Source organism: Budorcas taxicolor, chromosome 8 (genome assembly GCF_023091745.1).
Source record: "Budorcas taxicolor isolate Tak-1 chromosome 8, Takin1.1, whole genome shotgun sequence".
In the NCBI taxonomy this organism is placed as follows: domain Eukaryota; kingdom Metazoa; phylum Chordata; class Mammalia; order Artiodactyla; family Bovidae; genus Budorcas; species Budorcas taxicolor.
The window spans coordinates 67,724,808-67,750,201 of NC_068917.1; the positions used below are offsets into that span (position 1 = coordinate 67,724,808).

Here is a 25,394-nt window from a genome sequence, read left to right on the forward strand (position 1 = left end):
CTTGTAAGCTTCTGAACTAAACTACCCTTGAATTTATCATCCCACTTTGAGGGTGCTGTTTATGTGAGGTAATAAATATCTTTATTAGTAAAGCCATTTCTTTAAACTTTCAGCTTTCTGTTATTTGCAACCAAAAGCATCCTAATTGCATCAAGTTATAGTACAACTTTAACTTATCTATCTAGCATCACTGTGCAAATAGACAATACAAAAAAATGACATTTTGTAAAAACAAACATTTAGAAATGTTTGTCAGTGGTCCCAACTTAACTAAATTTTTAGGGGGTTATTTCTTATAATTCCCTCCCCCCCAACACACATTAAATCATTTAAAGCCTTTTCTCCTCTGCAGGTGTTTGGAATGACAGCCTTTAATAATTAAACCTAATTTAGGTTTAACATTGTGTAGCAAACATAGAGTCTGAGCTATTTTCTTTTTCTTAGAATTTTGTTGTGAGACGTAAGGTTTCATCTATTCAGTCTTCATCCAAGACACTAATCTCTTCTACAACTTACTTGACATGTGAGCAAATAATAATAATAATAGTAAAGACAGTAGCTATTGTGTTTATCTGTTGAATGCTGTGTAAAGTTTTTGTATTTATCATATTTAATCTCACAACATCCCGATAGGTTAGCCTTCTTACTGTCTTCCTTTTTCAGGTGGGGAAGCAGACTTGGAGTGGTTAAATTACTTTCTTGAAATCACCATGCTGCTAAATATATTAATCTTCTAATATTGTGCCTGAAATATAGCATGATTTAAGTTTGTTCTCACTCTTTTTTAGTTTTTGTTTTCCTCTTAGTCTTGTCTATTGTGGACTGTTCTATTTTTATGCTCATTTTCCAGTGAAGAAGGAAAATGGAAAAAATAGAATTGAATACTGTGACTTTCCTACATTTATTAGCAGTATCCACTCCAATTGCTCACCTTTCAAACTTTGTTTTTTTTGTTCAAATCCCAACTTAGTTACATCCTGTGGAACATTACCTGGTTGACTCCAACCTGGGTCAGATACAAATACACCATCCCCACACAGCACTGTGCAGTAGACCTTCAGGTTCACCATCATTTTAACCATTCATGGGCAATCTGCAGATGCCCATGATTGATCTCTAGAGAGTTGTAAAGGTAACATTAAAATCTTTCTCATAGTGTTATTCTGAGGATTGAGATATTATATAAAGAATCCCTGAATGCAAAGTTGATACTTAGAAATGAGTTACTTAACAGGTACGTTATTGTTTTCAGGTACTCAACATTGGTGCTGTCAGTTAATTGTTTACAGTCATTAGGAGAGTCACAACATTCCTGAGATCTTTTGTGTCTGAGTTTTACATTTTTCATATATGGTAGACACAGTAAGGTGAATTACTTTTAACCTCACTGTACGGTGGATATTATTTATCATCATTACATGAGTAATCCTAATTTTATGGGTTATGCTCATTGGACTATCTGTTAATATTATGTAGCTTTACTTTTTGGGTCTTTGATTTTTTTCTTTTTTATTGAGTTTAATAAATTATTTATTTGAATTGAATACTTAAACTTTTCATCATCTACAGTACTCTCGTCCTACCTGGTTAATCCTCCATAAAGCCATCGTCTTCCCTATAATGGGTTCTGATCATTCAGATCATTGAGATATCCTTTTATATCCAGCAAAAGAAGCTTTCATCTACTTTCTGTGCTTCTTTCTCATCATCTTCCCATCATACATTATACCACAAACACATTGATCTTACGTCAGTCCTTTGGATATCACATATAATTTTACAGCTCCATAGTATTTCTTGGTCTTTTTCTCTCCAACTGAAGCATCTTTTTTTCCTACTATGCCCGTAAATTTAAATAAATCTTTTAAGTGTCAGCATAAGGTTTAAAGTGCTTTTATACCCTAAACTCCTAAATCCTGAACATTCTCTGTGTTATATCATCATAAAATTTCCCAAACCTATAATAAATAACTTAGGCTTCCCTGGTGGCTCAGATGGTAAAGAATCCTTCTGCAATGTGGGAGACCTGGTTTCAATCCCTGGGTTGGGAAGATCCCTGGAGGAGGGAACGGCTACCCACTTCAGTATTCTTACCTGGAGAATCCCCATGGACAGAGGAGCTTGACAGGCTACAGTCCATGGGGTTGCAAAGGGTCAGATATGACTGAGTGACTGAGCACATAGTGAAAACCTTATATAATTTTGGAAAATCATTTTTAATAATTATGATTAGCTTTTATGTTTTTATACTCTATGTAGTATGAGGCAGGATTATTATCATTGTTTTTCAATTTTGAATCAAAATATTCTGGAAGATGAAATGACATAAAATGTGAGCCTACAAATATATAAAGTTGTTTAAGTAAATGGTGAGGCGTTCTAGAGAGAACTCTTAGCCCGGATACTACTTTTGGAATATTTGTTCTCCTTGCCCAGCAGGCAAAGTGAAACTGAGAGACCTGGTGTCACTGCCAAAGAGCACAAAGGGATTAATGTCAGGAAGGCTGAAAACTCCTGTGCAGAGGCGTTCATTACATGGTGGTGTGGGTTCATAATCAGGGTTATCCAAAATGATAAACTAGAAGAGAGGGCAAAAGGAGACAAGGTGTTCAACAGGATGAGAATGGTGGACACGGCTTTTTCTCACCAGAATAAGAATGTGCTTTGGTCTCTTTGGGGAAAGTCTAGGGGAAAGGCTGTTTCTGTGAATGTTGGATTCTCTGCTTGTGCCTGTTCCACTTGTATACCATGAGGCCGTAAGACACATGAAGAACAACATGAAACATCTTCCTGAAATGACTGAAAAACAATGTCTATGATTTTTTTCTGTAGTTTTTCCTCTTTCTTGGTCCAGTTTATTCATAGCAGTTAAAGGTATTTATTAGAATACCTCTGCAGTATGCAGCAGAGGAAAAGACCGGAATCTGAATCACACTGGGGATGTCATTCTGAGTTCCACCCACCTTGAAATATTGGGGCAAAGCTTAATGGCCTGGAAGCCACGTAAGAGCAAATAGTGCTGAGACAAATCCTTCTGCCCACTCTGTGAAAAGTGTATATCCAATCGCATCTAGAAAATATTTCCTTCCAAAGTTGCTATGTTTAAAAACCTTTTAGAGAGAAGCCCTAAGGAGAAGCCCTTGGCAAAGGCAAACTGTTTTATAAAATCTCTTGACAGGTAATCTGCCCATCATTCCTTTTCCATCTCTTTGCATCGAGTCTTTGATATTTTCTATGTAGACAGTTATGACGACAGACTGTTTTATTTTTTCCTTTCTAATCTTTGCCTGCCTACTTCTTTCTTTTCTCTCTTCTGTTTCGTCTCTTTCCCCTCTCCTCCTCCCTTCCTTCCTTCCCTCCTTTGCTTTCTTCTCTCACTTCCTTTCTTACCTTATTGTCCTGGTTATGGCCTCCAGTGCAAGATCAGAAGTCCTTACCTTGTTCCCAATATTAGGGAATGATCTTTTACCACCAAGCATGATGTTAACTGTAGAGTTTTTGCAGATGCTTCTATGAGGTTGAGGATGTTAACTTCTTTTATAAGTTTCTGATAAGTTTTATAATGAATAGATGTTTATCAAATGGTTGTCTTTAAATCTACTATCTTGCTCTTTTTGTCTATTTGTTCCATCTATTCTTTCTCCCCTTTTTTTCATGTTTTACTCCCTTTTGGATTAATTGCATATTTTTAAGATTCTGTTTTTTCTCTTTTATTGGCTTATTAATTATACTTCTCTGTTTTTATTTTTAAATGGTTGCTTTACAGTTCAGAATATTCATCTTTAACTTATGATAGTCTACCTTCAAGTGATGTGTTATATATATATCACTTCACATATAAAAACTTTATGACAGTACACTTCAATTTCTTCTCTCAGAATCTATGTAGTATTACTGTAATATAATTTACGTCCATCTAGTCAAGGCTTTGGTTTTTCCAGTAGTCATGTATGGATGTGAGAGTTGGACTGTGAAGAAAGCTGAGCTCCAAAGAATTGATGCTTTTGAACTGTGGTGTTGGAGAAGACTCTTGAGAGTCCCTTGGACTGCAAGGAGATCCAACTAGTCCATTCTAAAGGAGGTCAGTCCTGGGTGTTCTTTGGAAGGACTGATGCTAAAGCTGAAACTCCAATACTTTGGCCACCTCATGCGAAGAGTTGACTCATTGGAAAAGACTCTGATGCTGGGAGGGATTGGGAGCAGGAGGAGAAGGGGCCAACAGAGGATGAGATGGCTGGATGGCATCATTGACATGAGTTTGAGTGAACTCCGGGAGTTGGTGATGGACAGGGAGGCCTGGCGTGCTGTGATTCATTGGGTTGCAAAGAGTAGGACACGACTGAGCAACTGAACTGAATTTACCATTTTCAGTGCTCTCACTTTTTTGTAGAGCCAGGTTTCTGTCTGGTATCATCTTCTCATCAACCTGAAGGACTTCTTTTCACATTTCTTGTAGTGCAGTTTTGCTGATGGTAATGAATTCTGCTTGCTTTTTTGTGTTTGGAAAAAAATCTTATTTTGCCTTGACTTGAAAAAAAATATTTTCTCTAGGTATAGAATTCTAGGTTGACTTTTAGATCGTTTTAGTACTTTCAAGATGTTGCTTCAGTGATTTCTGGTTTGCACTGTTTCTCACAAGAAGTCCTCTATCATTCTTATTTGTGTTCCTCTGTACTTCACATCCTTTTTTCTCTTACTCTTTTTTAGATTTTACTATCATTTATTGTAAGTACTTTTGTTATGATATGCATTAGTATAATTTTCTTCATTTTCTTATTTATGGTATTCCTTGAGTTTCTTGGATCTGTGGGTTTATAGTTTTTACCAAATTTGGAAAAGCTTTGGCCATTCATTTTTCTTTTTTCCTTTCTTGTTGAGATATAACTGACATGCACAACTGTTTTTAAGGTGTACAACATAATGATTTGACTTACATACATCATGAAATGATTATCACAAAGAAATAATGAATGTCCATCATCTCATACAGATACAAAATAAAAGAAAAAAAACAGACTAGGATTTACTCTCTGTTTAACAACTTTTGTATGTAACATACAGCAGTGGTAATTATCTTAATCATGTTATACATTATCTCCCTAGCTCTTATATATCTTATGATTGAAAGTTTGTATCTTTTGTCCATAAACTATATGGTTTCTTCTTTATATCTTTAGTTGTGGAAAATCTCTTCTGGTAGTCTTTAAGTTGTTCTTATCCGTACTTGCTCTGAAAATAGTTGTAATTTTGGTGCACCTGTGGGAGGAGCTGAGCTCAGGGTCTTCTTACTCAACCATCTCAGCCAGTATCTCATTAATTTTTCACATATTTTTTCTTTCCTTCAGGGAGTCCACCTGCATACCAGTTGCTTTCAGTTTTCAATGTTGCTTTCAATTGGCCTTTGATTATTGATACTATATTCATTTATTGGCGATTTTTTTTCTGTTTCATTTTGCATGGTTTCTGTTTTACATTTTTAAATTTACTAATCTTTTCTTTGCATGTCTTAACCTTCTGTTCATTTTTCATTTCAGCTATCTTTAATTTTAGGAATTGAATTAAAAATATCTTTCATATCTCTGTATCTTCAGTTTTCTTCAGCTTTCTTAAACATGGAATACATCATAACTTTTAATATCCTTGTCTGTTAATTCTGTTATCTCTATCATATCTAAATCTGTTTTTGTTGATTGGTTTTTCTTATTACAGATCATATTTTCCTGCTTTTTTTTTTTGCATGCATGGTTATTTTTTATTGGATGCCAGACATTCTGAATTTGTTGGATACTGAATATTCCAAAATTTCTTTGAGTACTTTTGAACTTTATTTATTCTGAGACACAACTAAGTTATTTAGGAACAGTGATCCTTTTGAGGCTCTTTTAAGCTTGCAGAGGATCAGAACAGACTTTGTTCCAGGCCTAACTTTCCCCCACACAGTACAGTACTTTGGAGTACTCTGCCTGATTCCAGTATGTTGAGAGATTTTTCTACTCTGACTGGTGGTCACATGAACTGTTTTTGGGCTTGTGTGATTTGGGGTGATGAGCCTACCTGGTCTTTTTCAGTGATTCTTTTTCTGTCTTCAGGTAGTTTCCTTATGTGCTTGTGCTGCTCTGTACTCAGCTGAAGACTCAAAAGCAAAACCCTGCGGATCTCTGAAACTCTCTGTATGGTCCTCTCCTGTTAATGCAGTTATATCCTCACATGCAGCTTTTTCTCTGATACTCTGCTCCATGGATTCTTGCAGCCCTGACTTCCCTGGATTCTCTGTTTCCTTAACATTAATTTTTGTTAAAAATATCATGACAGATTAGTATTAAGTAATAAATTTTAAAGTGACTTGTTTTCAGATATGTATTTTTGGCTTCTATTCCCTTCTTTTTATTAATATAACACTATCTAAATGAACATTTATACTGAATCTGCTGGCATCATTCAATTTTTATTAGTGAAAGTAGTAAATTTTAAATTTATTTGATTGGGTAGTGGTTTTAAGTTTATGTTTGGCAAATATATTTTCAATATAGTCTAGTTATTTTTAAGCTTAATAGCTATTGTTCTTAGATGATGTAAAAAAAATTCAGGAGTTATCAAGAGTTTCCTTTTTTTGCTGTGTTGTTAACAATAGAGAATATAAAAATACCCTTGAAAAAATTGTAATGCTCTACTTTTATAATCTATTAGGCCTTCTATGTACATATGGGACATTTTCATGTTTATGTGCTTTCAGAATATTTCTAGGATGATTTTGTGTGTGTGTGTATGTGGGTGGTATACCAAAAATATGTTTAATGTTATTATTTACATCTACTGACATCTTAATTATTTGGATTTTTAAAATTTCAACCAAAAATAATATGTGATGTTTGACATTGTTTATATTTTGTGTAAATATTGTCATGTTACCACATTTTGCTATGGTTCTTCTCAAATGAAAAATTTTCCATTATGCTCAATAAGTTTCTTAGATGAGACTCTGAAAACTAAACATAATCTAGGTGAAAAGCTGAAATATATAAAATGTTCATTCTCATTTTTACATACTTTCTAGTCTGTGATATCAATGTTCCTTCTTCTCAAATGAGATTTTAGTTTTCAGTAGTTGACTCTATCATTAACAGACATTTCAAAATCTTCATGTATAGTAAGAATATCTGATGAATGCTGTTAATCTTTTCATTTTTCACCTTCTTTTACATTCTCAATCTTTATTTTTTTTTCACCTCCAAGGAGTATGCATTATTGACAAAATACATACTCTTTTTCAGTAAAAGAAAGTAAATAGTATTTAGTGGTTTTTATTTGTTTTACCGTTTGCCAGAATTTTGTGTGTAATGTTTTTGAAAACTTCCTACCTATATGGTCTTTGGACAGTTAATTCCCACTACTAAGTCAGTAAGTTTTTTAGCTTGCATGTTTAAGTTTGGGTGGGTGAGTGGGGATTTTTGTGGTAAACTGGGAATAATCACTTAGTGATTTAAAAAGTTCAGTACCTTTCCTTTTCTTTCGTACAGTATCAGAGGTGCAGAGTATGGGACAAGTTGCATGAAGAGCATATCAATGCAGGACGTACAGTTCAGGTACGGCTATTTTATTGTTTCAGTTAAATCGATATGAAAAAGACAGTCTTAAAGAAATTTTGCTAAAATAAATACCCTTGTAGCTGAATCCTTTTATTGTATTTGTAACTATTTCCTTAAAGGTGCATTTTTAGCAGAAATTATTGAATCAGATGTCAGTCATCTTTTTAAGGTTTTGAATAATATTACCAAAATTTTCTCCAGAAATGATATATTAACTTACACTTTCACTATGTATCGATTTTACAACATTAATACTATTCATTCCTCAAATTTTTGCTAATTAATAGGTTAAAATAATACTGCTTTGTTGTTTTAATCTGGACTTTTTCTTTCATTGCTTTGAAAGGTGAAACTTTTTATATGTACCTTGGATAGTAAATTTTTTTTTAATGAATTGTCTGTTCATGTCCCTTGCATATATTATGTTGTTGTCTTCTGTCAGAATTCCTTATAATTTTAAGATAATTGATCTTCTTTTTATAAGACTGATGCAGTAATGTAGTGTTGTAAATATTATTTGCCAGTTATTGGCTTTTTGATAAATGTTAATTATTTTAAATTAATTTTTGAAATTCATATATTTACATAGTTAAAAGCCAAGTAAAAAGACATAGCACCTACCCTTCTACATCTCCAGGTCCTTCTTTTAAGAAACTACTTTTAATCCTTTTGGCCATGTTCTCTGGTATTTAATTCTCTATTCCTAAATACCATGTGTAGACTGTTATTTCTTAATCAGGTTTAGACATAGCCTCTTCACTTCTTGCTATATGAGGTGCAGATCTAGCTTTCAACCCTACTCTCCTATTTTCTTCCCCGTATTTATATTATTATAATTTTTGGTTAAATGAGTGATATCTCATTGTTTTGATTATAAAGACATTGTTTCTTGCTAAGCCAAATAGTGATAAACAGTACAGACTTTTGCTTTGTTTTAATCTGATGACTTTTAGAATGTGTTCAGTGTTTATTTTTAATTGAAATATAGTTGATATACGGTATTATATAAGTTATAGGTATATAACATAGTGATTCACAATTTTTAAAGGTTATATTCCATTTATAGTTATTATAAGATATTGGCTATATTCCCTGTATTGTACAAGGATATATTTATCCTTGTAGCTTATCTATTTTCTACGAAGTAGATTGTATCTCTTAGTTGCCTACTCCTGTCTTGCCCCACCTCCTTTCTCTGTCCTTAATGGTAATCATCAATTTGTTCTCTATATCTGTGAGTCTGCTTAGGTCTTCTGCACATTTTTTAGTTGGATTGTTTGTTGTTTTTGCTGTTGATATATACAAGTTGTTTATATACTTTGGGTATAAACCCCTATTGGTCACATCATTAGCACACATTTTCTCCCATCCAGTAGGTTGTCTTTTTGTTTTGCCAGTGGTTTCTTTTTCTGTGCAAAAGCTTTTAAGTTTGATTAGGTCCCATTTGTTTATTTTTGCTTCTATTTCCTTTTCTTTAGGAGACAGATCCAAAAGAAATATTGCGAAGATTTATGTCAGAGTGTTCTGCCTGTGTTTTCTTCTATAAGCTTTATGGTTTCTGGTCTTACATTTAAGTCTTTAATCCATTTTGAGTTTATTTTTGTATATGGTTTTAGAGAATTTTCTAATTGCATTCTTTTATATGTAACTGTCCTGCCTCTACTTACTGAAGAGACGACTTTTTTCCATCGTATATTCTAGCCTCTTTTTGTAGATTTATTGACCATGAGTAGGTGGATTTATTTCTCAGCTCTCTATTCTGTGCCACTATCTATGTGTCTGTTTTTGTGCCAATACCATACTGTTTTGATTACTGTAGCTTTGTAGTATAGTCAGAAGTCAGGGAGCATGATTCCTCCAGCTCTGTTCTCTCTCAAGATTGTTTTGGCCATTTAGGATCTTTTTTGTTTCCATACAGACTTAAAAATTATTTGTTCTAGTACTGTGAAAAGTGCCCTTGGCATATTGGTAGGGTTTGCATTGAATATATAGATTGCTTTGGGGAGTATGGTCATTTTAAGAATATTAACTCTTCCAATCCATGTACATGGTATATCTTTCTGTCTGTTTGTGTCATCTTCATTTCTTTCATTAGTTTTTTATAGTGTTCCAGGTATAGGTCTTTTACCTCCTTAGGTAGGTTTATTCCTAGATATTTTATTCTTTTTGATGCAGTGGTGGATGGATTATTTACTTAATTACTCTTTCTGATTACTTTGTTGTTAGTATATAGAAATGCAACAGATTTCTGTATATTAATTTTGCATCCTGCAAATTTACCGAATTTATTGAGCTCTAGTAGTTTGCTGGTGGTATGTTTAGGATTTTCTAAGTATCATGTCACCTGCAAACAGTGACAGTTTTACTACTTTCTTTTCAGTTTGGATTCCTTTTATTTCTTTTTCTCATCTGATTGCTGTGGCTGGAACTTCCAATACTATGTTGAATAAAAGTGCTAAGAGTGGACATTCTTGTCTTGTTTCTGACCTTAGAGGAAATACTTTGTCCTTTTTATTGTTAAGTATGATGTTAACTGTCCTTTTGCTTCTTTTGGAGTTAATAATCTTTTCATTTAAAAAAATTTCCTGTTTTTTGTATATTTTTAGTTAATTTTTTTTATGTTTGTTGTAGCTAATGTTTTATTTTTTTATTATTTAAATTTTTATTTTTACTTTGTTTTACTTTACAATACTGTATTGGGTTTGCCATACATTGACATGAATCCACCACGGGTGTACATGCATTCCCAAACATGAACCCCCCTCCCACCTCCCACCCCATATCATCTTGCTCCACATCTCTGCCACAATGCTGTCAATATTTTTCATATGCTCAAATATGTCAGTTCAATTCTCTATTGTAAAGACTCTCTCCTGAAACCCTTCTTCTGCCATTTCCAATCTGAACTCATTTTCTAGGTTTGTTGCACAGCTGTTGTTCTGGGACTTCCCTCAGTTGTTCCCGTGTTGGGTTCCTGTTTTTTCTGGATATCACGTCTTCCTCATTTTTGGCTTACTCCATTGTTCTGTTGGAATATATCTTTCAATAGCTCTCAAATAAAGGTACCTTAGAGGTAAAATTTTAATTTATTATGTGTCTGATAAATACTGTTATTCTCCCCTCACATGTGATTGCTAATTTCAGTAGGTATAGAATTCTCTTTCAGTTTTGAAGGCTTTCTAATTTACTGTTGCTCTTAAAAAGTAAATATCATCTAGTTTCCCATTCTTTGTGTAGGACCAAGTTTTTTTTCCTTTTGGGAACTCTGAAATTTGATAATGTTATATGCTTCGTATTGGACACTTTCAATTTAAAAACTCATGATTTTAGTTCTGTGAATTTTTCTTTCCTTTTCATAAAATATATTTAAAAAAATTATTTACTTATTTTGGCTGCACTGGGTCTTCATTGCTGCTCTAGGACTTTCTCTAGTTATGGTAATCAGGGGCTACTCTAGTTGCACTGTGTTGGTTTCTTGTTGCAGTGGCTTCTCTTGTTTTGGAGCATGGGGTTAGGGCATGCAGGCTTCAGTTGTTGCAGCTTGTGGGCTCTAGAGTGCAGGTTCAGTATTTGTGGTGCATGGGCTTAGTTGTCTCACAGCATGTGTGATCTTTCTGGATCAGGGATTAAACCTGTGTTCCCTGCATTGGCAGATGGATTCTTAACCACTGGACCACCAAGGAAGCCCCTGGGAATTTTTCTTACTTATTGATTATTTATTCCTCTGTTGTTTTCTTTTGTCCTCTCTTTTAAAACTATCCTTTTACCACAAGGGTCAGCAAACTATAGCTCACAGGCCAAATCTTGCCTGCTGTGGGCCCCATTTGTTTATGTACTATCTTTGACTGTTTTCATACTACAACAGCAGAATTGAATGGTTGCATCAAGAGATCATATGGCTGGCAAAGCCTAAACTATTTACTGTCCAATCCTTTGCAGAAAAAGTTTGCTGATCTCTATTCAGTTGAATGGAAAACTCTTGGATTGCTTTTCTAATTTTCTATTCTCTTTTCTGAGAGATTTCCTCAGCTTTATTTTCAATTCTTTCTACTGAATTCTTTGTTTCTACTATTATGACATTTATTTCCCAAGAACTTTTTCTTATTATTTTTTATAGCATTTTACCTTTGGACATAACAATTCTTTCTGCTTTTCTGAGACATTAAAGAGCTTATTGCTTGTCTCCTGGTGGACTTCACTTAAATTTTCTTTGATAGGCTGGCATTTTCTTTGGAGCAACCTCCAAGTATCAGTGTCTGGAGGTTGTTGTGGTTTAGTTTTCTGAAGAAGAATCCTTGTTTTCCTCCTAGGGTAAGTATGCACTTATTTCCTAATTACAGAAGCAGCGTAGGTGAATTCTGCTGTGCTTCCATTGTTCAGTCATGTGAGTCCTGCCCCCTCTCTATTTTAGCCCTGTGCCAAATGTTTCTGAATTTGAAGTCTCACCAAAAAAGGCATCTTTAGTCCTCTTACATTTCAAGAAAGGTTACTATGGCTGCAGTATACTCAGTAGATTGGGATAGAATATAATCAGTGCGAGAGATTATTTAGGAGTGGTTACAGAAATGGTGAAGGTATAGAAAAAAAGATTGATTTGAGACTTAGGTGGAAATTTGACTTGCCTTTCATATATATGTATTTTATCAGTATTTCTTGTTGCCTAGATTATAGCCCTAATATCAGTTACTATGTCTCCACTAATTGTGTATCTCAGAATGCCAGCTGCTCAGCAAGATTCAGAGTTTATGGAATGGTACTGTGCATGTTAATGTCAATGAGATTATTATGACTTTTGTTTCTTACCATCTTCACTGTTTAACATGTTATTGAAAATCACTTATGACTTTCTTGAGACAGTGGTAGGGTCAAAGTGTTTGTTTAGTGATTTTTTAAAACTATATATGTATATTTACATTATTGATCTCCATCTGGCATAGAAGTTTTGTGTGTACCATTAAAATAATGAGATTGAAACTGTTTTTAGATGTAGGTATTGGCTTAGTTTTATTCGTATATGCCTTGAATTTTTTGTATAGGCTTGTTCTTTGCTAGTTTGTGTAAAACATTTTTAGATAAACAATTTCATGAACAGTTACTATGAATTTTCTAGATTTATCATTATTAGATTTGTACAGTAAGAACTGTCCTTTTACTTTTGTTACAATGTCTTTGTTGAAAAGGAGCTCTTAATTTAAATGTGTCAGTCTTTATTTATCAGTCTTTTCCCTTGTGGTTCATGCTTTTGCTGTCTTGTTCAGGGAATGTTCTGTGTCCTAAGATCAAGAAGATATTTCCCTATATTTTCTATTGAATATTTTAAATATTTTGCTTTTAACATTTAAGTTGTTAATCCACCTGGTATGAGGTAGGTATAAGTAAAATATTATCCCATTTGGAAAACCAGTTGTCTTTCATTATTAACAGATTTCTGCAGTGTTACTTACATATTGCAGTTCCATATATGCATGAGTCTGTCTCTGGTCTTTCTCTTCTATTTGTCTATTTCTCCATCAAAGTCCACACTATGTTAAGACAGCCTTCTTATAAGGCTTGATATCTAGTAGGACAATACGGTTACCTTGTTTTTCCTTCCCAGGAGTGTTTTGGCTGTACTTGGCCATTTGGTAATCCATATAAAATTTGGGATCTGCTTTTCAAAGTTTATACACAATCTTGTTGGAAATATGGGAATCACATTAGATTTGTTCATCTATTTAGAGAAAATTGACATATTTACAATGTCCAGTTTTCCTACCTATGAATATATGATATTCTTGCACTTGTTTACAACTTCTTTATTATATGTGTATCATTATAGTTTTATGCATAAGATTGTGGTAGATTGTACAATCTATCAAGATATCGACCAAGGTTTTTATCATCGTACATGGTCTTCTACAATATGACCTTGTTACTCCCCACCAACAGGTGGAGTCTCATTCCCCTCCCTTTGAATCTGAGCTGAGGCAGAAGTAATGCCACTAGACCTCTGAGGCTAGGTTAGAAAAAGCCAAATAGCTCCCAGTGGTTCTCTGAGGATGCTTGCACTGGAGGAAATTAGCCATATGCGAAACATCCAAATATCTGAAGACCTCCATGCAGGAGATATCCACAGCCACAACTGAGCTCTTAGGAATTTCCAGCCTCAAGTGCTAGCCACATGAGTGAGCCATCTTGGACATCAGTGCAGTTGAGCCTTCAAATGAATACAACTTCAGCCAGTGCCTGACTTAATTACATGAGTGACCCCAGGGAAGAACTCTTCAGCTGATTTCTTCAATGTCTGGTCTGCAAAGTCATTAGCAAAATTAAGTGGTGGTTTTAGGCAGGAGGAGTTTGGAGGAATTTGTTGTGCAGCAACAAATGACTGGAATACAGGACTTACACTTAATTTTGTCTATTTCAATCTACTTCATTAATTTGTTCTTAAATACTTTATTGTTTTAGGATGTGTCTTTGTGTTTGAGGAAGGTGTGAAACATTGTCCTTTTAAATTATGTTTTCTAACTTTTGGTGGTATATATAGAAATATAGTTAATTTTCATAGATAGATCTTATGGCCAATTATATTAAATAATAATTTAAAGCTTTAGGAAAAGAAGTATCATAAGTCAGTATGTGACTAATTGTCAAATATATTCTGGAGACCAGTAAGTGATAGAATGTCAGCTATTTGGATGCTGGATAAGGGCAATATTATTCTCCTTTTTCGGATTAAAGAAGGCTGGAGAACAGAGAAACTGGTGTTCGTCTAAAGCACCAGACTGTCATAAGTTGAAGGACAGGGGAATTATTTTTAATATTAACTCAGGTAGACAGACTAATCCAGGAATATTCTCAGGAATACTGCACTTAATACATAGACAGTAGGTCTTCATTACATATTTTTTGAGTAAACGAATGGAGGCCCTTTTCTCCTTTGGTTTTTATTCCTTTTGGTGGTTCATGTAATATATTTTAAGCTATATGTAATCTTTTCGGTGCCTTTTGATATTGAAATATGTGTGAAGTCATTAACTACTATTAATACCTTAACGTAATAGTTAGGTAATACAAGCAAGGGATAGTCCAGATTTATTTTAATTAAATAGTTATGGCTTTGGGGTCCTTGATAATAAATTGTATGACATCTAGAATGTGTTTACTCTAAGTTGTTTAAATGTTTCCCAGTGGACTTGTGCTTTATGTTTGTAAAGAAATCAGATTAATTATTATGATACCAAATGTTTTCTGCTGTGTACAATTTGCTCTCAAAATTACATGTTGTAAAAACACATTAGAAATCCTTAAATCAATATTTAACAAAGGCAAATATATGCATAGCCTCTCTTGTTTTAATCATTACATACATAATTAGCCATTTTTCAGAATTTAATTAACTCAGAATGATTACTTTTTACAATTATCAGAATAGATAAGTATACATTTAAATATATCTTTTAATCTATAGACAGAAATTTCAGGATATTTCTGGAAGAAGGGAAAAAGCCATAACTAGTTACTAAATTTAGATGCAGAACTAGAAAGAAAGAGATGTCACCTTTACTTTACTGAAAATTTGGCCATAGTTTGCAGTTTACTACTACTTGCTTACTGCAAAATGTTTTAATTACTGAGTTGGTATACTTTAAAAAAAAAAACTTATTTCCTTGATTATAGTACCATTTATCAAACTTGATAGTTTTGCATATTTTCAGAACTTGGCATACTATTGTTTATTTTCAGGAGATTATTGGGAGAACCTGATTATTAGGAGAACAGAAACACTTGAACATTTACTATGTCCTAGATACTATTCCAGAGCTTCCCTGGTGGCTCAGCAGTAAAAAATCCGCCTGTAATGTAGGAGACGCAGGTTTGATCCCTAGGTTGGAAAGATCCCTTGGAGAAGGAAATGGCAACTCACTCCAGTATTCTTGCCTGGGAAATCCCATGCACAGAGGAGCCTGGCGGGCTACAGTCCATGCAGTTACAAGACATGACTTAGCCACTAAACCACCACCACAGATACTATTCAAGCCACTGGAGATACAGCTGTGAGCAAAACAGAAGAAAATTCTTTTCTCATTAAACTTATATGTTGGGGGTAGGAATGAAGAAAACAGACATATTTTTAAAATAAATATTTAGATGATTATAAGTACCTTGAAGTAAAAGCAAAAGCTCGTTAAAAAGAACAAAGAATTGCTGGAGATGATGAGTGTTCTTTTGTATAAAGGATGGTTGTGGAAGGTTTCTAATGACATTTGAGCTGAGACCTGGAGGAAGTAAAGGCATAAGGGAAACCCAGTGTGAAGACTCTGAGGTGAGAGGATGTGTGTCATATTCAGGGAGTAATAAGGAGGTTAGTGTGGTTGATGTGAGCCCAAGAGATGAGGTCAGAGAGATCAGCTGTCTCTAATTAGGGAAGGCCTTGCAGGATGTGGTAACTTAAAGTTTTGAGCATATGATAATGTGATATGATTTAAAAGAGCACCTTGCCTATTATGAGAAGGATAGATTCTGTGGGAGCAAGGATTGAAGCAAGAATGCCAGATAGGTGGCTAATTTAATAATCAGGGTACTATGGGTCTGCTTTTTGGCAGAAACACTCATGTATAGACAATTTGTGTAGAATGTCAGAGGCCTGGTATGTTAATTTTTACATACATTCTGTAGCCCTGGGAAAGGTTCTGGACTTAAAAGCTTGACAGAGGAATAAGGGACTATCTTGATAACAAATTTAACATTGAAATACCATTTTGAGAAGTTACACACACTTCAAATATACAAAAATGTAGGAAAGGAAATAACGAAAATATAACATTTATGTACTCATCACTTAACTTTGTCAACTCTTAACATTTTGCCCAATTTCTTCCCATTTTTTTTGGAAAGAAAAATTTAGAAATACCACTGAAGTCAGTTGTGTACCCTTCCTTGATTCCATTTACTTTGTTCCTGTCTGCATCTGAAGGAAATCTTTTCCCTTGTTTTAAGTATTTGCCATTTTTCTGCATATAACTGTATATAAATACCTGGAGAAGGAAATGGCAACCCGCTCCAGTATTCTTGCCTGGAAAAATCCCATGGACAGAGGAGCCTGGAGGGCTGCAGTCCATGGGGTTACAGAGAGTTGGACACAACTGAGCACTTGTCAGCAGCATATATAAATAATATATGATATTGTTTTTGCTTTTGTTTCTGCTTTTTTTCCCAAACAGCTTTCTTGAGGTATAATTGACATTTGATAAAGTATACAATTTGATAAGTTTTGATATATGTACACACCGTGAGACCATCACCGCAATCAAGATACCATGAACCCTTCACCACAGTCCAGATAACAAAAATATATCCATTGCTCCCAAAAGTTTCCTTATACCCCCCTGGTAACCCTCTTTCTGACTTCCTCTTCATCCTCCCACATGCACATACACTCCTACTACCCGAGCAACCACTGACCTGCTTTCTGTCACTATGCATTAGTTTGAATTTTCTAGAATGTTCTATAAATAGAAGCATATAGTATATACTTCTTCTTTGTCTGGTTTCTTTCACTTTCACTTTGCATGTATATTTTGAAGTTCATCCATGTTGTATTGTGTATCAGTACTTCACCACTTTTGTTTTTATTTTTAATTATATATCTTTATTAACAAAAGATAAATAAAATACAAAATAGACACTAATATCAGATTTTATGTTGAACCAGCCTATGTTAAGGTAGGAATATGAAAACATAAAATTTGACATTCTTAAAGTAGGTAAGAATTAGATCTGTTTGCATCATTGTTTTAATTTCATACTGGTCTGAATTTAGATTCAATGTATATCCACAGTACTTGACAGTTTGATTTAGTTTCTTTCCCATCAGCAGTATTTCTGAGATGTTAACTTAATGCAATATTCTAGTGGGTTTTAGTAGTTTGGAAAAGCCAGTGAACTGTTCAAAGTCAATGTACTTGTGTCAGGGGTTTTAAACAGGCTGTTTTCACTGATCCCATGCTGTCAGTATTATCTTCACAATGTTATTAGAAGAAGCTAAAAAATCATGTCATTCTCAGTTACTAATAACCCCACAGGCTATACTTGTAATATTTTGAAGAAATCTTCAACTTCAAGTTTCACTTTTTGCAAATTTTACCAAAAGACACCTGCTGGCTATAAAGATTAGGTACAACAGATACTCTACAATCTTTAAAAACTCTAATATTCATGATTGTTATATAAAGGCAGTCACAATTAAAATAGCAATTAGTATCACAAAGCATATCCTCTGTGATAAAGGAGAGGATTTCGGTGCCTGAACACCTCCATCCAGAATTATAAAAGACCTAGGACTGATCAGTCAACACTGACTCAAGGGTGAAAAACTTTTTTTCGCCATTCAAAGGCTAACACATTTAGTTCTGAGTATAAGATACAAGGAAATGTTTTGAAAATCAAAATTTTATAACCAAGTGGAAAACAGAATTATTACTACACAGATTGACATGAGGGATAAAGTTATTCACATGTTCTACAGATTTCCTTCCAGTAACCCAGCGCTCAAGATAGGTTATCAGCTTCAGATCAGAAAAATCTGAGAAGGCAAAAAGAAATGATTATCAAATAACTACAGTTATAGTTACTACTAATTTAAAAAAAATGAAGTCCTTGTTTCAAGAAAGAGTAACTAATTGCCTTCACAATGAGTCCTAACACTACATAAAGGGCCATAAAAACTGAGGAAATAAAGTTTGAAACAATAAATAAATGTTGAGAAGATATTTGTGATAGGTGGAGAACTAAGACTGTTACCCACATCACTAATATAAAATCTCAAATAAAATCTTAATCTGCACTTAATGTACCACTTTATTTCTTCTTCTTTGTTCTTCACTGTGTAAAGGAAAGAATTTACTATGAGACTTCTGGATGCTTTATTAAAGTCAGGCAGTCTCCTTGCTTCCTGACTTTAACGAGAATAGATACGGATTTTTCCATCGATAATCAACAGCAAGAATCTAAAAGAATGTATCAGCAGAGTCTATCTTGGGTCACCGTCAGTGACGAGTTACTACTGTCCAAGGAAGGAGGCCATGGGGTCATCTGGCCTCTGACGTTTCATTCTGTAGGCCTCCATTTCCTCTTCAGTGGTTGCTGAGTTTCATATATGCTGTTGTAAGGTCGCTTCCTCTCATCGATCTGCATGATCTCCTTGACGTGAAGAAGATGGGCCTCTTCTGCATTCAGTGCCTTTTTTTTTCTTCTTTTTCTCCTCTTGTAGTTTTTCCTGATGCATCTCCATGAGGGTTTGAGGGTTTTTTCACAGATTCTTCTCCAGTTGCATCATTTACAATACATTCCTCTGAATTAGCAGTCTCATTCCCAGCTTCTACAGTACAATAGGAATACTTGAAAAAAGAATGACAGCATTTGTATCCCCATCGGCCTTCTTTCCAGTAAGATCCCCAGATATGTGTATGATTGTTGATCTTCAGATCTTCCTCGTACTTGGAGCAGGTGACAGCCACTCCTGGCCTTTGATGACTGTCCAATATCTTGAGTATTCCACATAGTTTTCAGTCTGAGCTAAAAGCAATTTGGCTGGAGGAGCATCCAAGCGTTCTTGCCTGCCGTACTTTTCCAGGATGCTTTCTTTCTGCTGTTCTTTGAAGTCTTCTTTCTTGACTTTGAAGGACTCATACAGTAGCTCTAGTTTTGTAGGATCTGCCTGTAGATGCACTTCACACCCCTTGTCATAGGCTTCCCAAGCAAACAGTTGAGTATGAGCCATTGAAATGGTATCACCTGTGTATCTAATGAAGTTATCCCCTGCATAGCTGACTTCATCTGGATTCATTCCTGCATTTACATAGGGATTCTCTTTCATTGCTCCAGTTTTGGGATCATAGTAAGCAGAATTTGGATCTAAATTCTACAAATATTTTACAATATATTCTCAAATCCTGAGATTATGACAGTAATTCATCTCTTAGAGTCAAAATTCTGTCCAGGCATGCCAATATCATCTGCATATTTATCTTCATCCTCATCTTCATTGTTATGATCTTTTTCCATCTGAGAATTCATTTCTTCTTCTCCCCACTGATGTTTTAGAGAATTAGCCTGTTCCACTAATTTTCCTGAGGCTAATTCTTCTTGGAGTTTTTGGGCTTTCAGTGTTTGCTTTGCTAGGTCAACTTTGGCATCAGTTCAGTTCAGTTCAGTCGCTCAGTTGTGTCCAACTCTTTGCAACCCCACGAACCACAGCATGCCAGGCCTCCTTGTCTATCACCAACTCCCAGAGTCTACCCAAACCCGTGTCCATTGAGTCGGTGATGCCATCCAGCCCTCTCATCCTCTATCGTCCCCTTCTCCTCCTGCCCCCAAACCCTCCCAGCATCAGAGTCTTTTCCAATGAGTCAACTCTTCGCATGATGTGGCTAAAGTATTGGAGTTTCAGCTTCAGCATCAGTCCTTCCAATGAATACCCAGGACTGATCTCCTTTAGAATGGACTGGTTGGATCTCCTTGCAGTCCAAGGGACTCTCAAGAGTCTTCTCCCACACCACAGTTCAAAAGCATCAATTCTTCGGCACTCAGGTTTCTTCACAGTCCAACTCTCACATCCATACGTGACCACTGGAAAAACCATAGCCTCGACTAGACGGACCTTTGTTGGCAAAGTAATATCTCTGCTTTTCAATGTGCTATCTAGGTTGGTCATAACTTTCCTTCCAAGGAGTAAGGGTCTTTTAATTTCATGGCTGCAGTCACCATCTGCAGTGACTTTGGAGCCTCCCCAAAATAAACTCTTCTACAATTTTCATATATCTGGATTGTAGCCATTCCACCGATCCCTCTTCCCATCGTAGTCAAACATCAGCTGAGGCTGGACATGTTCATCTGGAGCTATATTAGTCTCTGTAAATTTTGCTCCAACTCACCTAGGTCTCTCAAAACAGTCTTTCGTTTTGTGTGTCATGGCTCTACAGTTTTCACATGCTCCTTTTTGATATTTAGTAGTTATGGAATTCTCTTTTACACCCCTCTTATACCATTCTCCAGATGGGCCTATACTGCTTTTGTTTCTCTGGCTGTGGTCTCTGGTGCTTTAAAGTAGGCATTTTTGATGGATCAACATACCATGGCACTGAAGAAATATACTGAGGAATATGAGGATTGATGTCTTTTCCTTCTTCATCAACTTCTGCAGGGGCATTGCCCAGTTTTCACTGTTCTTCTAGATCCTTTTTCTTTCTGCAGTCCTCTTTAGTCATCTTCTTTGGTTTCTCCAAACTCATTTCCTTGGGCCCTGACAAGGGGGCCACATTGGCTGCCTCACAGCCGCAGCTGACATGGTTATCTGGCCTCCTGGTCCCAACGCTGCTGACCCTATGACAGCTTGACACGAATAAACTTCACCACTTTTTATTATTGAGTAGATACTATATTTTATGGATCTACCACAGTCTGTTTATCTATTCATCTGTTGATGGACATTTGGGTATTTCTAGTTTTTGTCTACTACAAATAAGTCTACTATGAATGTTTGAATATAAGACTTTGTATGTACAAAGAATTTCGTTTCTCTTGGATAAATACTTATGAATAGAATGACTGGGTCATATTCTTTACCTTTTTAAGAACTGCCAAGCTGTTTTCCAAAATAATTGTAGCATTTTAAACTCCTGCCAGTTCCTTCATATGCTTGCCAACACTTGTTATGGTTAACCTTTTAATTTTAGCCACTTTTTGTAGGTCTGTAGTGGAATCTTATTGTCATTTTAATTTCATTTGACTAATGATGTTTACATTGTAAATTTCTTAAGTAGTAGAATCTTACTTGAAGATAAACTATACTCAGTATACTATAAACCCTAAAGTAACAAAGTTATAGCTAGCAAGACAAGAAAGAAGATAAATGGAATGAAATATACTTAGTTAATTCAATACGTCTAGTCAAGGCTATGGTTTTTCCAGTGGTCATGTATGGATGTGAGAGTTGGGCTATAAAGAAAGCTGGGTGCCGAAGAATTGATGCTTTTGAACTGTGGTGTGGGAGAAGACTCTTGAGAATCCCTTGGACTGCAAGGAGATCCAACCAGTCCATCCTAAAGGAGATCAGTCCTGGGTGTTTATTGGAAGGACTGATGTTGAAGCTGAAACTCCAATACTTTGGCTACCTGATGCCAAGAACTGACTCATTGGAAAAGACCCTGATGCTGGGAAAGATTGAGGGCAGGAGGAGACGGGGATGACAGAGGATGAGATGGCTGGATGGCATCACTGACTCGATGGACATGGGTTTGGGTGAACTCCGGGAGTTGGTGATGGACAAGGAGGCCTGGTGTCAGACACAACTGAGTGACTGAACTGAACTGACTCAAGGAGTCAGACACAACTGAGTGACTGAACTGAACTGAACTGAATTCAATACAAAACATAAACTGAATCTCCATACTGTTCTCCATAGTGGCTGTGCCAATTTACATTCCCACTAACAGTGTAGGCAAGTTCTCTTTTCTCCACATCCTCTCTAGCATTTAATGTTTGTAGATTTTTAAATAATGGCCTCCCCTCCCAGTCTTTATGCTGCTGTTGTCATATATTTTACTTATACTGATACATGTGTTATTTATTTCATAATGTTTAAACAGTTATCTTTTTCAAGTGATTTAGATATTAAGTGGGAGTGGGGAATCTTATTTATTTACTTCTGTTATTTCCATTTTTATGTGCTTAATGCCTTTATGTAAACCCATATTTTTATTTAATTTTTTATTTTTTTATATAAATTTATTTAGTTGGAGGCTAATTACTTTAAAATATTGTATTGGTTTTGCCATATATCAACATGAATCCGCCACAGGTGTACACGTGTTCCCCATCTTGAACCCCCCTCCCACCTCCCTCCCCATACCATCCCTCTGGGTCATCCCAGTGCACCAGCCCCGAGCATCCTGTATCATGCATCAAGCCTGGACTGGCGATTCATTTCACATATGATATTATACATGTTTCAGTACCGTTCTCCCAAATCATCCCACCCTCGTCCTCTCCCACAGAGTCCAAAAGACTGTTCTATACATCTGTGTCTCCTTTGCTGTCTCTCATACAGGGTTATCGTTACCATTTTTCTAAATTCCATATATATGCATTAGTATACTGTATTGGTGTTTTTCTTTCTGGCTTACTTCACTCTGTATAATAGACTCCAGTTTCATCCACCTCATTAGAACTGATCCAAATGTATTCTTTTTCATGGCTGAGTATTACTCCATTGCATATATGTACCACAGCTTTCTTGTCCATTCATCTGCTGATGGACATCTAGGTTGCTTCCATGTCCTGGCTATTACATACAGTGCTGCAATGAACATTGGGGTACATGTGTCTCTTTCAATTCTGGTTTCCTTGGTGTATATGCCCAGCAGTGGGATTGCTGGGTCATAAAGCAGTTCTGTTTCCAGTTTTTTAAGGAATCTCCACCCTGTTCTCCATAGTGGCTGTACTAGTTTGCATTCCCACCAACAGTGTAAGAGGGTTCCCTTTTCTCCACACCCTCTCCAGCATTTATTGGTTGTAGACTTTTGGATAGCAGCCATTCTGACTGGAGTGAAATGGTACCTCATTGTGGTTTTGATTTGCATTTCTCTGATAATGAGTGATGTTGAGCATCTTTTCATGTGTTTTTTAGGCCTCTGTATGTCTTCTTTGGAGAAATGTCTGTTTAGGTCTTTGGCCCATTTTTTGATTGGGTCATTTATTTTTCTGGAATTGAGCTGCAGGAGTTGCTTGTATATTTTTGAGATTAATTCTTTGTCAGTTGCTTCATTTGCTATTATTTTCTCCCATTCTGAAGGCTGTCTTTTCACCTTGCTTATAGTTTCCTTTGTTGTGCAGAAGCTTTTAATTTTAATTTGGTCCCATTTGTTTATTTTTGCTTTTGTTTCCATAATTCTGGGAGGTGGGTCATAGAGGATCCTGCTGTGATTTATGTCGGAGAGTGTTTTGCCTATGTTCTCCTCTAGGAGTTTTGTGTTTTACATTTAGATCTATAATCCATTTTGAGTTTACTTTTGTGTATGGTGTTAGAAAGTGTTCTAGTTTCATTCTTTTACAAGTGGTTGACCAGTTTTCCCAGCACTACTTGTTAAAGAGTTTGTCTTTTCTCCATTGTATATTCTTGCCTCCGTTGTCAAAGATAAGGTGTCCATAGGTGTGTGGATTTATCTCTGGGCTTTCTATTTTGTTCCACTGATCTATATTTCTGTCTTTGTGCCAGTACCATACTGTTTTGATGACTGTGGCTTTGTAGTAGAGCCTGAAGTCAGGCAGGTTGATTCCTCCAGTTCCATTCTTCTTTCTCAAGATTGCTTTGGCTATTCGAGGTTTTTTTTGTATTTCCATACAAATTGTGAAATTATTTGTTCTAGCTCTGTGAAAAATACCATTGGTAGCTTGATAGGGATTGCATTGAATCTACAGATTGCTTTGGGTAGTATACTCATTTTCACTATATTGATTCTTCTGATCCATGAACATGGTATATTTCTCCATCTATTAGTGTCTTCTTTGATTTCTTTCACCAGTGTTTTATAGTTTTCTATATATAGGTCTTTTGTTTCTTTAGGTAGATATATTGCTAAGTATTTTACTCATTTCATTGCAATGATGAATGGAATTGTTTCCTTAATTTCTCTTTCTATTTTCTCATTATAAGTGTATAGGAATGCAAGGGATTTCTGTGTGTTGATTTTATATCCTGCAACTTTACTATATTCATTGATTAGCTCTAGTAATTCTCTGGTGGAGTCTTTAGGGTTTTCTGTGTAGAATATCATGTCATCTGCAAACAGTGAGAGTTTTACTTCTTCTTTTCCAATCTGGATTCCTTTTATTTCTTTTTCTGCTCTGATTGCTGTGGCCAAAACTGAACCCATATTTTTATATGGTATAATTTTCCTTTTGCCTGAAAGGCTTCCTTAAACATTTTTTAGAGTGCAGTTTTGCTATTGTTAAATTCCTTTGTGTATGTATCTGAAGAGTCTTCATCTGGCCTTTGTTTTCAAAAGGAATTTTGCTGTATATAGAATTCTGCATTGTGTTTTTCCTTCAGTACTTCAAAGATGTTGTTCAACTGTCTTTTCAGTTGCATTGTTTCCAATGAGAAATCTGCTTTATTTTTATCTTTATTCCTCTATATGTAATATGTGTCTTTTCTCTCGGTACTTTTACAGCATTCATTTTATCAGTGGTTTTGAGCACTTTGATTATAATGAGCCTTGGTAGAGTTTTCTTCATTTTTCCTGTGCTTCAAATTTGTTGAGCTTCTTGCATCTCCTCATCTATTGTTTGCATCAAATTTGGAAATTTTTTTGGCCATTATGTCTTAAAATTGTTTTCTATCCCTTCCTATCTCTGATCTCCTTCAGGGACTCTAATTATATATATACTATGCTACTTGAAGTTAGCTCACAGCTCACTGATGCTCTTTTAAATTTTTTGCATCCTCTTTTCTCTGTGTGTTTCATTTTATATATTTTCTATTTCTATGCCTTCATGTTCACTAGTATTATCAGCAGCCATGTCTAATCTACTGTTAATCCATTCAGTGTATTTTTCATCTCTTCTTATAATTTTCTACTCTAGAATTTTGATTTGGGTTTAATATCTTCCATTTCTCTACTTTTTAAACATATGCATACAATTATAATACTTTTTATATGCTTCTCTGCTAATTGTTATTTCTGGATCAATTTCACCTGATTATTATCTTCTTTATTGGCCATATTTTTCTTCCTCTTTGTATATATAGTAGTCTTTGCTTGGGTTACC

The 25,394-nt window shown here is 35.3% G+C and overlaps 1 protein-coding gene across 1 annotated transcript in view; it reads left to right on the forward strand.

Annotated features, from left to right (window-relative positions):
* STX17 (syntaxin 17) overlaps positions 1 to 25,394 on the forward strand; it is a 66,066-nt gene that overhangs the window by 14,679 nt on the left and 25,993 nt on the right. Inside the window, exon 3 of the mRNA XM_052645098.1 lies at positions 7,518 to 7,583. Coding sequence (XP_052501058.1) covers positions 7,518 to 7,583 — 66 coding nt within the window. The remainder of the gene's footprint in view (positions 1 to 7,517; positions 7,584 to 25,394) is intronic.